The sequence below is a fragment of the Lithobates pipiens genome, unplaced genomic scaffold, assembly GCF_037356315.1.
Source record: "Lithobates pipiens isolate NorthernLeopardFrog02 unplaced genomic scaffold, aLitPip1_a1.2 Scaffold_19, whole genome shotgun sequence".
Taxonomy (NCBI): Eukaryota; Metazoa; Chordata; class Amphibia; order Anura; family Ranidae; genus Lithobates; species Lithobates pipiens.
In genome coordinates, this window is record NW_027507764.1 from 534,572,121 (window position 1) to 534,588,230 (window position 16,110).

A 16,110-nucleotide genomic window follows, 5' to 3' on the forward strand; every position below is an offset into this window, starting at 1 on the left:
GGACCTCTCATCCTCTCCCACAACTCCATATGGTGAAGTGTTATTCTGGGTAAAACAACTGGGATAAAAGTCCCAGTTCATATGAAAAAAATCTTCTTCCCCAATAATTGTTTGTTCTTTTATCAAATGGTGCCCAGCGGCTATTGTCATATATGTTAACAGTATTATTCTACAGAAACATTGTATCCACACACCCCTGAAGAAGGGCACGATTTTCCAAGCTCCGAAACGCGTAGGGTGTTTCTGTTCAAATGAATGATACGACACAGCATCAATACTGGTTGTATATATACCTGTTGGTGTACTTTTTAATGTATACTGTATATTCAATTACCTTTTGTTGGTTTTATGTAATAAAATAATTTATATACTATTATAATTTGTACGTGCCTTAAAAGTCCACCCCCAGGGGACCCCCTCTTCTTTGTTCCTCTTCTCGCTTTGGACAAGCTTCAGACTCTTCAGCTGCGTTGAAGTTGTTGGTGTCCCGTAGGTGGTCGTTGTTGCCTTTCTGCATACGAGTTCTGGTTCTCATGGTAGTCACTAGGGATGGGCTGTCTGTTCGAGTCGAACTCATGTTTGACTTGAACATTGGCTGTTCGCCAAACTGTGAACAATTTAAAAGTCTATGTGAGAAATCAAAAGTGTTTATTTTAAAGGCTAATATGCAAGTTGTCATAAAAAGTGTTTGGGGACCTGGGTCATGCCCCAATGCAAAAAAAAAAAGTTTTAAAAGGGCATTTTTTTCGGGAGCAGTGATTTTAATGCTTAAAGTGAAATAATAATTGGTTGGGAGTGTCTGCATTTGGTATGTCTGAGGGAATGTCTACATTGAGGGGCAAGCTGGCTTCTGTATATGGGAGTGGGGAGCTCTGGAGCCTGTTCCTATTGCCAGATTTACTTTGCGGGGGTAAGATAACTCCCCACCTTACAAGCTGCTGTAACGAAGGTTTCTCTTAAGATTTTGGCCTGGAATGTTAGGGGCCTCAACTCAAAATTTAAGCGCTCATTAATTTTTGACTATATAAAAAAACATAAACTACATATAATACTATTGCAGGAGACACATCTCCAGGGTTCTCACATATTGCTGGGGCCTACCATGCCACATATTCATCATACGCCAGCGTCCACTCTGGTCACTAAGAGTATGCCTATTTCGATACATGCTATTCGGACCGACACGAGAGGGAGGTTTGTGATATTGGTGGTGCAAGTGATGAACAGATTTCTAACAATTGTTAACCTGTATATGCCTCCTCTTTTCTCGCTGGCTCATTTAGATGATATGCTGCAGGCTACTCATGAGGTGGCGGAGGGGAGGATTTTCATACTGGGAGACTTTAACTCTGTGTGTCTGACCCGGCGTTGGATAGGCTGGGAATGGCCTCTGGCACAGCGGCTCTCTTGGGGGGCTTGTTGTCTACTCATGGTTTTAGAGATGTCTGGTGTTTCCATAATCCTGATTTTTAAAAAAAAAGAGAGTACTCCTGTTATTCGGAAACGCATAAGACACTCTCCAGAGTAGACGCTATCCTGACAGAAGGGGACGGTATGGCATTGGTCAAGGGGGTTTCTTATCTGCCTAGAGCCCTTTCAGATCGCTCCCCTATGCTACTGGAATTGGGGCTAGGGCCGAATCCAGGCCTACGTGTCCGGAGAATGGAGGTCAGTTGGCTGCAGGAGGAGTATCTAAGAATTGAAAGTGTACAGAGGCTATCGAACACTTTTGGGATGAAAATGGTAATACTAATTCTTTCCTCCTCCAATGGGAGGCCTTCAAGACCATGTTAAGGGGGGTGTTTATAGCTGAAGTTTAAGGGTTTAAAAAACTAGCTTCCACAGTACAGCTTAAGGAAACAGAAGTGACACTGGCGGAGGCAGAATATGTTAGGGATCCCAACGGGGAAAGGTTACTGACTCTACAGACCAGAACCGGGGAGTACAAGACAGTTCTTGCAGACTGTACGACCAAATTTAACCTTGCGCAATGTAGGCGTATTTTTGAATATGGCGACAAGAATGGCAGGCTTCTAGCATACTTGACGCAGCCAGAATATGTACCGGTCTATATTAAATCAGTATATGGTAATTTCAGAGTTTAACCACTTGGGACCCGCGCTATAGCCGAATGACGGCTACAGCGCAGATCTCCTTTTCCGGGACTACGTCTATTGACGTAGTCCCGTGCACGAGCGGCCTGCGCGCCCCCTGAGGGGCGCGCGCTCTGTGATCGGCGAGTCTATGAGACTCGCCTGATCACCGATCAGAGCAAGGGGTCGATCCCGACCCCTTATCACGTGATCAGCTGTCAGCCAATGACAGCTGATCATGTGATATAACGGAGCCGGTAATCGGCTATTATTCCTCAGCGCGAGGAGAAAAAAAAAAGTCTATCACCGGCGGCCGTGATCGGGACATCAGTCCCGATCATGGCCAGCCCTGCCAGTGCCCACCTGCCCCCTGCCAGTGCCCACCTGCCCCTCATCAATAAAGATGATACAAAAATAAGTGCCCCCCGTCAGTGCCACCCAGCAGTGCCCATAGTGCCACCCAGCAGTGCCCACAATCTGCCTCAACAAAGGTTCTGCACCCCAGTGCCACATATCCGTGCCCAGCAGAGCCACCTATCAGAGCCCATCTGTGCCATCTTATCTGTGCCGCCTTAACTATGCCCATCAGTGCCCACCAGTGCAGCCTATCAGTGCCGCCTCATCAGCGCACTTCAATGAAGGAGAAAAATGACCTGTTTGCAAAATTTTATAACAAACTATTAAACATGATTTTATTTTTTTATTTTTTTGCATCTTTTTTTGTTTGTTTAGCAAAAAATAAAACTCCCAGCTGTAATTAAATACCACCAAAAGAACGCTCTATTTGTGGGAAAAAAATGATAAAAATTTCATTTGGGTACAGTGTTGTATGACCACGCAATTGTCATTCAAAGTGCATCAGCACTGAAAGCTGAAAATTGGTCTGGGACTGAGGGGGGGTTTAAGTGCCCAGTAAGCAAGTGGTTAAGTATGTGACTCAGCCGATATCCTGAAAGTGTTTGCTCAATACTATGAGGAACTGTATAGGTCTTGTGCTCCTATGGGGACGGATGAATTGGAAAAATACATGGCAGATATAGACCTACCTAAGTTGTCAGAGGAAGACAGTAATGCTTTGGAAACTGATATCGCGGTGGAGAAGGCAATTGCCTCTTTTCCCCCTAGAAAATCTGCTGGTTTAGATGGCCTCCCCTCGGAATGATACAACACTTTTAGTGCCTTATAGTCTTAATGTAGGTGAAAGTTGATTGGTATCCTCATGCTCATTACTTAGTACAGAAATCAGAAAGGGCAGGGTTAACACGGGTTACTCCAAACATAAACTTGGACATAAGCTGCTGTACCCTCAGCCTCCCCTCTTTAGGAGGCCGGGCACCATTTGATTGTAAACTTGTCTGTTATAAAGTACACAATTGTAAGATGGTTGATTTTCAACAACTGTTTTTAATATAACAAATTTTTCTAAATTAATAAAAAATTATTTTGTAATTTCCATATATTGTCTATATTTCTGGGTATCAAGACAGTCCTCGATTCCACTGATGGTACATGGTTATTTATGTTTGGAGTAACCCATGTTAACCCTGCCCTTTCTGGTTTCTGCACTTTTGGGGGTGTGTTGTCTCCCTGTCTTAAAGTATTCAATGCAGTCAGGTCGGACGGTAGACTTTCCGCCTCAATGAGGGAGGCTTTGGTTGTCCTGATCCCTAAAGGGGGGACGGATCCTCGAGAATGTTATTCCTATCCGATCTCACTGATGAATGTTGACAGAAAACTGACAGGAAGGCTACAATCAGTCATCCTAAAATTAGTGGATACTGATCAAACCAGTTTTATCCAAGGTAGATGTGCTCAGATGAACATTAGGAGACTCTTTGTAAACCTCCAGACCACTCATGACAACTCTGGGACTAGAATAGTGGCTTCCTTGGATACAAAAAAGGCCTTCGACTCTGTTGAGTGGCCTTTTCTGTTCCACCTTCTGGAGTCTTACGGATTTGGCCCCGTCTTTATCTCTTGGGTGTGGCTTCTGTATACAGATCCATTAGTTAGACTGAGGGTTAATGGCATGGTCTCAGATGCATTTCCTATATTTCGGGGCACCAGGCAGGGGTGCCCACTTTCACCCCTCCTGTTTGCCCTGGCTATAGAGCCTCTAGCAGTTAGGTTGAGGACAACTCCAGATCTGACGGGACTGTGACTTGGGGAATTTGAGGAGAGAGTGTTATATGCAGACGATATGCTTTTGTATCTGCAGAATCCGGGGCCCTCGCTGTTGGAGGCCTTTCGATTGCTTCAGGATTTTGGGGATTAATCCGGATTTCAAATTAATTGGAATAAATCCTCTCTCTTCCCTATTGATGAAGCTGTGGCAGTCCCGTCGGATTGCCCCATTCTTCTGTCCGCCTCTTTTAGGTTCCTTGGAGTGGAGGTACAACTCCCATATCTAAATTCCTGGAAACAAACCTGGCACCAGTAACGGCAAACTTTAGAGAGAAGGCACAGAGGTGGCAGAATTTGCTGATTACATTGATGGGACGGATAAATCTCTTTAAGATGATTTTTCTTCCTAAGTTCCTATACATTCTCTCGAACTCGCCAGTCTTTGTAACGCAAACATTTTTTAAGCAACTTGACTCCATTGTTGGTTTTCTGTGGTGCTCCAGGGCGCCCAGGGTATTATTGGCAGTCCTAAAGCCTTTCTTGATTTGAGGTCCTACTTTATGGCCTCTCAGCTTATTTTTTTGCATCTACAAACACCCAATGCTACTACCCTGTTGGAGGCAGCAGTTGCCACCTCACAGGAAACCCTACAAAACATGCTATATAGGAGGGGGATCCCGGTAGGAAGATGGGTACGGTCATGACACTTCCTGGGAAGGTGTTCCACATATGCTCTCAATGCAGGAAAGACGACCCTTTGTGGTTGTCCCCTAATTGTCCCCTGTGGTATAATAAAACCCTAGAGGAATTTCTTAAGCTATCTGATGGGCATAGCACCTGGGCTATATATGGTTTAAAGTATCTGCACCAGATCTACCAAGACCACCTTTGATCAATTAAGAGAACAATTTGGAGTACCCAGGACCTGGGTCTTTCGCTATGCACAGCTGACGCATGTAGCTACTACACAGTTTGGAAAGGGGGACATTTTGGTACAGAATACAGAGCGGGAGAAGGTTCTAATTGATCGGGATCCAGCCAAGCAAATTTCCAGATACTATGCGGCAGTGGGCCCGGGAGTGGCGATTACAACTTCTAGACCCATGGAGCGGTGTGGGGGAAGATTGTCCCTGAGCTTTCGGGAGAAATGTGGTAGGAGGTACTTGACACGTATTTGGGATCTGTTGTTTCTTCCACTGACAAAATTATCCAGTTCCGCTACTTGCATCAGCAATATTATACACCGGCTAGACTTTATCGAATGCAGAGGAGGGACTCGGCTAACTGCTATAAATGCAAGGGGGCGGAAGGGTACTTTCCTACATATGGTATGGGAATGTGAAAAAGTGCGGCCATCATGGTCCCAGGTGTCTGAGTTTATTTCGGATCATTTTGATCTCCCCAACATCTGTTCTCCTCTGGGATGTCTCCTGGGAATCTTCGAGGAAGAAGAGATGAAGGCTCACACAAAACTATTTCTTAGGATCCTATTTTTTGAGGGTAAGGAAAATCATTGCCAGGAGATGGATACACCTTGAGCAGTTGACATTGGGAATGTGGATAAAAATAATAAATGCAGATGTGTTGATGTATAGAATGACTTATGAGGCTAGGGGTGCCCCCAAGAAGTTTAAGAAAGTATGGTTCCGATGGGTTGACTCCAGCGATACATTGGAGGAAGAGAGAATAGGACGTTTGATTGCGAAGATTTAATCCTTCTTGAACTTAGACAGAGGGAAGAAGGTCTCTTTCCAGTAGGAGCAGAGGTGGGCTATTTGCATTCTACCTAAAATGGCACTGAAGGTGGACATCCCTTGGGATGGAAGTTTTTTTTTCTTAGGGGTATTTAATTAGTTTTAGGTTTAAAAAAAAATGAAAAGTGCATACCTCGGAAAATGGCTGGGTTGGAAACCGATTTAGTTTAGATATGCCATGGTTGATATGTGCAATGTTACTTTTCTTAATGCATCTTGGTTGGTTGTTTTTCTCTCCATTTTTATGGATGTAACCCATGTCGGATGTATTGTTTGTAAAATATTTATGTGCGCAATAAAACTTAAAAAAAAAAAAAAAAAAGTATGCCTGTAAAGGGGCGCATGTTTCCAGTGTTTAGAACAGTCTGACCGCAAAATTACATTTCTAAAGGAAAAAAACTAATTTAAAACTACCCGCGGCTATAATGAATTGTCGAGTCGACAATACACATCACAGTTCATTCAATTAAAAATGCGCGGGGGTCCCCCGAAAATTCCATACAAGGCCCTTCAGGTCTGATATGGATATTAAGGGGAACCCCACGCCAAAATGCAAAATGGCATGGGGGCCCCCCCTCAAAATCCATACGAGACCCGATTTTAAGGGGAACCCCGCACCCAAATAAAAAAATAAAATGGCATGGGGATCCCCCTAAAAATCCATACCAGACCCTTATCCGAGCACGCAACCTGGCAGGCCGCAGGAAAGGGGGGGGGGGAACAAGTACCAGGCCACATGCCCTCAACATTGGCAGGGTGCTTTGGGGTAGCCCCCCAAAGCACCTCGTCCCCATGTTGATGGGGACAAGGGCCTCATGCCCACAACCCTTGCCCGGTGGTTGTGGGGGTCTACGGGGGGCGCTTATCGGAATCTGGAAGCCGCCTTTAACAAGGGGGACCCCTAGAGCCTGCCCCCACACCCCATGTGAAATGGCAATGGGGTACAAATTACCCCTACCATTTCACAAAAAAAGTGTTAAAAATGACAAGAGAGTTTTTGGCAATTCCTTTATTTAAAGTCTTCTTTTTTTCCATCTTCTTCGGGTCTTCTTCCTTCCTTCCTTCCTTCCTTCCTTCCTTCCTTTTTTTTTACCAAAAATATGTAGAAGAATACGTATCGGCCTAAACTGAGGAAAAAATTAGTTTAAAAAAAAAAAAATTGGATATTATACCAAAAAGTTAAAAATATCGTGTTTTTTTTTTTTTTTTTTTTTTTTCAAAATTGTCGCTCTTTTTTTGTTTATAGCGCAAAAGATAAAATCTACAGAGGTGATCAAATACCACCAAAATAAAGCTCTATTTGTGGGAATAAAAGGGCGTCAATTTTGTTTGCATGACCGCACAATTGCCAGTTAAAGCGACGCAGTGCCAAATCGCAAAAAGTGCTCTGGTAAGGAAGGGGTAAAATCCTCTGGGGCTGAAGTGGTTAAATAAGGGAATTTTCAAAAACAGTCTCGTCATTTTTAACATTTTTGACACTTTTTTTGTGTAATGGTAGCAGTACTTTTGTACCCCATTAACATTTCACACGTGAGGGAGGGATCTGGAGATCCCCTTCTAAAGGTCTGCTGCTTGGCCGGAGGAAGAAGAAACTGCTGCTTCCTAGACACAGCATGGGCTTTCTGAGAAGCATGAGACGGTAAGTGCTCAATACAGCCCTCAGTGGTGACAACATGACAACACTTACTAAATTTAAAGGAGATTCCACTTACCTTTCCCGCCGCAGGGTTTTCTGTGGTAAACCAACAGACCCAATCTTCACCCTTCACGGTGGGTTCCATTAAAATGTCAGGAGCTGGGGATCCTCGAGGAAACCCACAATCCTGGACCTGTAATAACACCACCGCCAGTAAAAACTTTATGGCCTAATACCAAAAAGTACCGGATCCTGGGGTCCAGCTCTCTAAAAAGAGAAGCGTTACAGGCAAGACCTCGCTTCTTCGGATACGAGGCCCGGGTACCATTCAATTCGGCCAAAAAGACACTTTGACTGGATCTGGCTGTATGGCTAGCCCCAGAAAGGATTGCCCCAGTGGAGCTCAGCACAGCTTCACTCGTGACCAACACCTTAGACACTGGCGAAAACACTGAGGTACTCCCAGTAGTGGGGGGGAGTTATATAGGGAGTGCACATTTTGTCATAGGGCGTGCCACTGTCCATCACCTAAAGGTGGCCTATAACCAACATAGTAACTGATATGGCTCTGTGTCCCGTGATGTACGATAAGAATACGATGTGTTCCTTCTGGTAGTCTTGTGCATCGGGCTTTGAGCGGAAGGAGGGATAAAGCACCTCATAAAAGGGCTATAGAAAGACCTCTACAGTCACACAGAAGCCTAGAACCATCTCAAAAAAGATGGCATCCTCCCCTGAGAGTATTATGGCTGGTCAGAGTGAGCCATCAGGAGGAACAAGTGTTGCAGCTGCTCTTAACACTGCAACCCCTGTGTATATTACTAAGGAGTTTTTTTCTTCAATCATCTTAAGCTTGGAGCAAAAAATAAATAAAAAAAATGATGCTTTAATTGCATCCCAGAGTCGGATTAAGCGCAGCAGATACCCATCCGCTCAGGACCCCCTTGCTGAGGAAGGAGCTGAGAGATCACAAATTTCTTTCAAAGGACCAGGAAGAGGCAGAAGTCTCCTCTTCCGAAGAATATATATATATATATATATATATATATATATATATATATATATATATATATATATATATATATATATATATATATATATAAAATATAGTATTCGTGTCTTGTAGTGTGCTATTAGGTGGGATAAAAAAAAGCAAAATGTGCCCTCTTGTCCTTGGGTCCTGCTAGGTACAAACAATACGGTATACACACACATGGCATCGATATGATCGTCGGGAATAGTATTTGTTTTGAGTGTTCTTTGCTAGGTCATGGTAATAGCAAGAAATATACAGCTAAATGTAAAACAATGTGTTTTCACTATTTTTGTGCCATTTTTTTCTTTGATAATGGGATATCCATTACTATTTACCACCAAATGAAAGGCCATCAGGTATAATTCACCTGGAGACACTAAGGGTGGCTTTACACTGCCATGCTTAGCGTTTGCTAAAGCGCATCTAGCCTGCAGTTCTCTTGAGGGTTAACTGAGCTGTCCCTTTTTTATGAGAGCCTGCAGTTTCAGAAAGTGCACCAAAAGCAGTGTGAAGCTGCCCTAAGTAGTTGCAATATGTACAGTTTACTAACATACATCAAAGTTGCAAAACCGTTCAAGCATCTGTATACTGGGTGTCATATTGTGAAGAATAAATATGACCCTGTATTAATCAGCTAATATATATTGTGTCCTTTCCTATGTACACCTACTTGTTTGTTGGATTTATTAGATTAAGACCTCGGTGCTTTACAGGGGTCTGACCTATGTTGATATTACTTAGAAAAAAAGTGAAAAATATTTTTGCGGTTTAGATTTTTTTTTAAACTTTTCACTTCCAATGCTGCACAGAATTTTAAACAATTCAGCATAATGTTTAAAATACAGCAATTAGGAGAAATATCCTGGAATTCGTTTTTACGTTTTTGATCATTTTAAGATTGTGGTTCCAAGCTATTAACATTTTTTTTTTTTCCAATGGCAGGTTATGAGCTGCTCTTTCAACCAGAGGTAGTGCGTCTCTACATTTCTCTTGTGAAGCTTTCACCTACGCCATCTATCTTGGAAGCAGCGGCTGGAGCAATACAGAACCTTTGTGCTGGAAATTGGACTGTAAGTTTTATCTGAATCTAACTGTAAATTGTTTCCTGTGGTTGCTTTCAATTTTTTCGGGTGAAATGTTCAGGAGATTCTGTCCCAGGTGTTTGAAATGTTACAATTACATGCAAACTAATATCACTTGCCGTTTTTTAAAGTCCAAGTCTGGGCAAAAGAGGAAAAAAAAAACTCAGTACGTTTCTGCAGTACGTGTCCATTTCCCTTTAAAAATTTGGCAAGTGCATAGAAATACAATCATATAACGAATTAAGCTTTGAAATCTAGGGCTTTCTCAACATATCTGAATAGACAAACACTGGATCTTTATTCAAACAGTGCCTACTGATAAAGTTTGTATACTTGAATAAGAACACAAGAAAAATATGCCTTTTCAGTCAAAAATATTAGATGTAATGGTGTATTCTGGAAAAAGTGTATACCTTTGGCATCAAAAGCTGGTATTGCCATTTCTTCGAAATTTCTCCCTATAGGTATATAACTGCCCACCAGTCTCTGGGTTGCGGGTGACCCGACTGGGGAGGGTGATGTGCATTGTGTGCCACCACTGCAGTCAGGTGTGGCTACGTACAAGACACGATTGCGCCACATGTTGCACATGCCAGACTCTGAACAATAATTCATGGTTAATGCTAAACTGATGACCTGCAATCGCGTTTAAAGCATAATTTATGGACAACTTGGGGTAATGAAATTTTGACATGTTTGGTATCTATTTACTCGATGCGCATTATTTTTTATTTTTAACAAGAAGGCTAATATACATTGTTTTGTGTGCTCTAAAATTCATTCAGTGAGGCTAATATTGTGTGACATAAATTTCAACTGGCCTCATTTTATTGTGCCTGCTTTCAGAAAATATATTTTTTACAAATTGCTCTGGCAGTAAAAGGGTTGTAAACCTTTGACATAAAATCAGAATAAAGTGTGTAGAAGTTTATATCCAGAGCACAAAGTGTTACTTCTGTCTACTGCTTTGTTTCTCTGCTATTAACGAGTCACTTCTGACAAGTTTTCTTTTCTTACATCAGGGGACACTGAGCCATAGTACTTAAGTACTATAGGTGATGGACACTGGCACACCATAAGGCAAGAAGTGTACTCCCTATATAACCGCTCCCACTACTGGGAGTCCTTCGTTTTTTTTCGCCAGCGTCTAAAGTGTTGGTCACGAGTAAACAAGAAGGTTTGCTTGCCAAATCTTCTCTTTAGAGAGCTGGACGCTGGGATCCATTACTTTTTGGTAGTAATGTTCCCCTGTTCCTGAAGGTTTCATAAAGGTCTCGGAGCCCACCGTGAAGGGTGAAGATTGGGTTTTATCTTGGATAACCTTGCTGCGAGGAAAAGGTAAGGGAGATTTTATCAGGAATTTCTCCTTCTATGTATAATGTTGTCATGCCTATTTGTCACCACTGGGGGCTGTATTGAGCACTCACCGCCTGATGCTGGAAACAGCGCAGAAGCATTTCATTTCTCCTCTCCTCCGGCCACAAAAGATATTCCTGCGCCCCCAATATTGGTCCTTTTCCCCTTCGGGGGATTGATATACCAAAAGCAGTTTCCTTTTTTTGAAAAAAAAAGGGGGACAGAATGCACGGCCTCTCAGCAGAGGATTTACCCCAACTGTTTTACAGGACACCTGACCCACCGCTCACGAGGGAGAACACTTTCCTTTGAAAGGAGGGGGACTTAATTTACGTGGTGGGGGCGTGGCTAACAGCGCTAGACGCCAGCCAAGAGTGGAGGAAGTGTTAAAGCGCTGTGTATATGTAGCTGCTGCTGGCTGTGGAGGATGGCTTGTTCAGGTTAGTGACGCAGGCATTTCCATTTGACACATTATACTTTACCAAGCAAGGATAAATAGCAGCTTACAGCGCTGGACTATAGCCTAGCAGTGTACATTCTTTTGCTGGTAGTGCCTCTGCTTTATGCTTCAGGCTATGAGTGGTAATGGGACCAGGAACTCCCCTAAGGTTTCTAAAGGGGTTGATGGTTTTCACTATAAAATAAATCCATTTCCAAAAGAATGTCATCCTCTTCTGAGAGGGATGCGGCTGGTCAGATTGAGCCATCAGGGGAAACTGTTGCTGCATAAACACTTCAGTCCCTGTATATATCATACAATAGTTTGGACATTTGGAAAGAAGATTGATGCTATGATGTCTCTCCATAGTGGAGCTAAATGTAGCAGATTCCCATCTAGTGCTCAGGACCCTATTATTGAGGTGCAGGAGGCTGGGGATCGGGTAGGTCTTCCCAAATATTTGGAAGATACTTATTTATCCTCTTCTGAGGATCCTAATATGGAAGGAGTAGCATCACAAGACTGGTTTCTTGTGTACTCCCTTACTCAACCAGCGCAGGCTCTTGAGGAACCCACCTCTAATTGGGTTCATTGGAACCTCCCCCATCTGGGGATGTTTTTTCCTTTTCATGCATGGCTAAAAAAGCTTATGTATTCTGAATGGGAACATCCGGATAAACCACATCCTCCCAAGAGAGGTTTTCTATGAAAGAAAATGGGGGGGTTCCAGCAATTGATGCTGCAATTGCCTCAGTGAGCAAGAATCTCACATATCCGGTGGATAATGCACTGATGTTAAAGGATCCAACAGATAAAAAGTTGGAACTTCTTTCTAAAAACAATGTCTTTAGCAAGTTCAGTAGTGCAGCCGGTTCTTGCTGCAATTGGTGTATCTCAGTCAATTAAGGAACAGTTTGTGGAGATATTTAAAATTCTGCCTGATCAGCAGGCCCAGCAATGGGTTGGTGTATCAGACGCACTATGTTTCACAGTAGATGCTGTGAAAGACTCATCATTTAATCCTCATGGCTTATGCTTGGACTAGTGCAGAGTTCTGTGGCGGAAAAATTGGTCAGCCGAAGCACCATGTAAAAAGCTCTTAGCCAGTTTTCCCTTTCATGGTGAACGGCTATGTAGAGATGATCTGGATAAATACATTCAAAGGATCTCTAATGGGAAAAGCTCTCTTTTAGACCAGTAAAGTAAAGTGACTCTCCTGTGCTGGAGGAATCAGCCTCGATGGCCTCAACCATCAGATTCAAGGGGAAGCCCCCAAGGGCAGCACCAGGGTCAGAAGAGATCTTGGGGCAGAAAGCCCACAAAGCAGAATGCTAAAGCCTCCTCATGAAGGGGCGCCCCCGCTCGCTCAGGTGAGGGGAAGTCTCCTTCAATTCTCAAGATCTGGCAGGAACAATGTCAAGACAGATGGGTGGCTTCTGCGGCTTTTCTCTAGGTTACAACTAGAGTTCTGAGAGTTTCCGTCTCCTCGTTTTTTTTCTAATGGAAAATGTTCCCAAGGATCCAAAGGAAAAGAAGTCTGTCTGGCTCTGAATCATCTATTATCCCAGTCTGTGATATTATAGTTTCCCTTAGTGGAACAGGGCACAGGGGTTGATTCAAACCTTTTTGGAACGGTAGCATGGTAAGACCCATGCTAGATCTCAAAGATCTGTTTCGGCACTTAAACATCCGAACCGTTCCCACAATCTGGTTGTGTCCATCCTGCAAGGAGGGGAGATTTTGGCTTTAATCGATATCAAAGATGCATATCTCCATGTGCCAAATTTTCCCACTCACCAGATATTTCTGCGCTTTGAAATATAAAATCATCATTCCAGTTGTGGCACTTCCTTTAGCCAGATTAAGGGTTCAAGGCATAACGGTCCTAGCCTATTTAGACAATCTACTTTTAATAGGCCATTCAGTCTCAGGTCTAAACCAGAGTCTGATCGCAGAATTTCTGGGTTGGATACTCAATATAGAAAAATCCTTCTTAAAACCATCAAGGAGATTACAGTACTTGGGGCTGGTTATGGATACAGTACAGAAAAAGGTATTCTTACCCCAGGCGAGAATCAGTTCCATTATAGAACTAATTCAACTTATCAAAGCAAAGAAAAATCCTTCCATTCGTCTGTGCATGTGATTGTTGGGGGAAATGGTGGCCTCCTTCGAGGCTGTCCTTTACGCACAATTTTCACACAGGACTGATTCAAAACACCATCCTGTTGGTCTGGAATAAAAGGATTCAGGCCTTCGTTTTTTCCCAAAATACGATTGGCTCCCGAGGTAAGTCAGAGCCTAAATTGGTGGTTGTTATCCAGCAAAAGGGAAAATCTTTTCTACCTGTATCCTGGAAAGTGTTAACCACTTCCCTACCCGGCCATAGTAAAATGACGTCCTCTGGTTTGTGCAGTGATATCTGAATGATGCCTATAGCTACAGGCACCATTCAGATATCAATCTTTCCGGCCGGCGATTCTGTGCATGATAAGAACGATCATAGCAGCAGTTCTGGAAGGGGACGTCGCGCCGCCATTCGGTGCTTCTCCAGGCTCTCCTTTGCCATCGGGGGCCTGGAGAAAGAATCGCCCGCCACCGGATGACGAGCATAGAGATTTCTGGTGACCAGATGGTCACCAGTCATCTCTATGACCATCAGAGGCCCAGGTGCGACGTCATAATGTACACAGAAGTACCCGATCGCGGCTGTCAGCATGAGATCTGTGAATTATTATTTTTTTCCCGATCTCATGCTTTCCAGCCTGGAGGAGAGATGTGTGGGGTCTTATTGACCCCATATCTCTCCATAAAGAGGACCTGTCAAATAGATTTCTATTACAAGGGAGGTTTACATTCCTTGTAATGGGAATAAAAGTGATCAAAAAAAGTGTAAAAAGAAAAAAAAATTAAAACGCCCCTGTCCCCAGTGGCTCGCGCTTAGAAGCGAACGCACACGTAAATCCCGCCCACATATGTAAACACCACACATGTAAGGTATCCCCGCATGCGTTAGAGCACGTGCAACAATTCCAGCCCTAGACCTCCTAGGTAACTCTAAACTGGTAACCTGTAAAAAAATGTAAGTACCAAAGTTTGGCGCGTTCCATGATTGTGCGCAATTTTAAAGTGTGACATGCTAGGTATCTATTTACTCGGCGTAACATCATCTTTCACATTATATAAAAAAAATTATGCTAACTTTGTTTTATTTTTATTCATGAAACCAGTTTTTATTTCCAAAAAAAAAGGCGTTTGAAAAAATATTGTGCAAATACCGTGTGAGATAAAAAGTTGCAATGACTGCCATTTTATTCCCTAGGGTGTCTGTTAAAAAAAAAAACATATATACCGTATTTATCGGCGTATAACGCACACTTTTTTCCCCCTAAAATCGGGGAGAAATCGGGGGTGCTTGTTATACACCAATCTCCCGCCAATTGCGAACTCTTCTGCCTTTTCTGGCATTTTCGGGCCGAGTGCGGCCGAAAATAGCAGAGAGAGGCCAAGAGCTACCGAGCGCCGCAGAGATTACCAGGACATCTGCTCTGTATCTCAGCGGTGCTATTTTTAAACGGAAAGCCTGCAAAAGAAAATGACAAGGCTGCAAATGACTGGGAAGGCTGCAATGAAAGTCTGCAAATGACACTGACAAGGCTGCATTGATGGGCATTTAAATGTAAGTTTTTTTTCCCTTAAACTTCCCTCCTAAAAGTTTTTTTCTTTAAAATTCCCTCCTAAACTTGCGCGTGTTATACGCCGATAAAAATTGTAATGTTTGGGGGTTCTGAGTAATTTTCTAGCAAAAAAATTATGATTTTTACATGAATGAGAGACGTGCCAGAATAGGCCCGGTATTGAAGTGGTTAGCAGATGCCAGCCTTCTAAGCTGGGGAGCAGCCTGGGAAGAAGATTCTGTCCAGGGGAGATGGTCCAGGTTAGAGGACCTTGCCTATCAACATTTTGGAAAAATTCGGGCTGTACGTCTAGCCCTAGAATCTGGGATGGTCAGACTACAGGACTGTCCTGTCAAGATTCAGTCCAACAAGGCCACGGCCGTGGCTTACATCAATCACCAGGCGGGCACCAGAGGTTGTGCAGCTCAAAAAGAGGTGAATCATGTTCTAGCTTGGGCAGAACACAACATTCCTTGCCTATCGACCACTTTCATTCCAGGAATAGAGAGTTGGCAGATGGACTACATTAGTCGCCAACAATTATTTCCAGGAGAATGGTCTCTTCGCCCCGATATGTCAGTGTTAGGGTGTTCTGGCATGGACCTATTCGCGTCCAGATTCAACAACTTTGTGTTGGTAACAAGGGATCCGCTAGCAGGCGGAACAAGATGCATTAGTCCTCCCATGGAATCAGTTTTTTTTACTGATCTATGCGTTTCCTCCAGTTCTGCTACTTCACCGCAGGAACAAAAGGAGGTGATTCTGGTGGTCCCAGAGGGCCCCCAGTAGATTTTGATTTACCAAGATCATAAAGATGGCAGTAGGTGTCCTTTGGACTCTGCCATTATTGCCAGACCTTCTTGCACAAGGTCCGGTATTCCATCCTTATGGATGAAAAATTTAACAGGTTTGA

General features: G+C 43.3%; 1 protein-coding gene across 7 annotated transcripts in view; it reads left to right on the top strand.

The window, feature by feature from the left end:
* The window catches only part of LOC143997550 (catenin delta-1-like), a 575,442-nt gene that overhangs the window by 322,312 nt on the left and 237,020 nt on the right, over window positions 1–16,110 (top strand). For all 7 annotated transcript variants that reach the window (XM_077493212.1, XM_077493213.1, XM_077493214.1 and 4 more), the window contains one exon: window positions 9,586–9,713. In XM_077493212.1, the coding sequence (XP_077349338.1) occupies window positions 9,586–9,713 (128 nt within the window). The remainder of the gene's footprint in view (window positions 1–9,585; window positions 9,714–16,110) is intronic.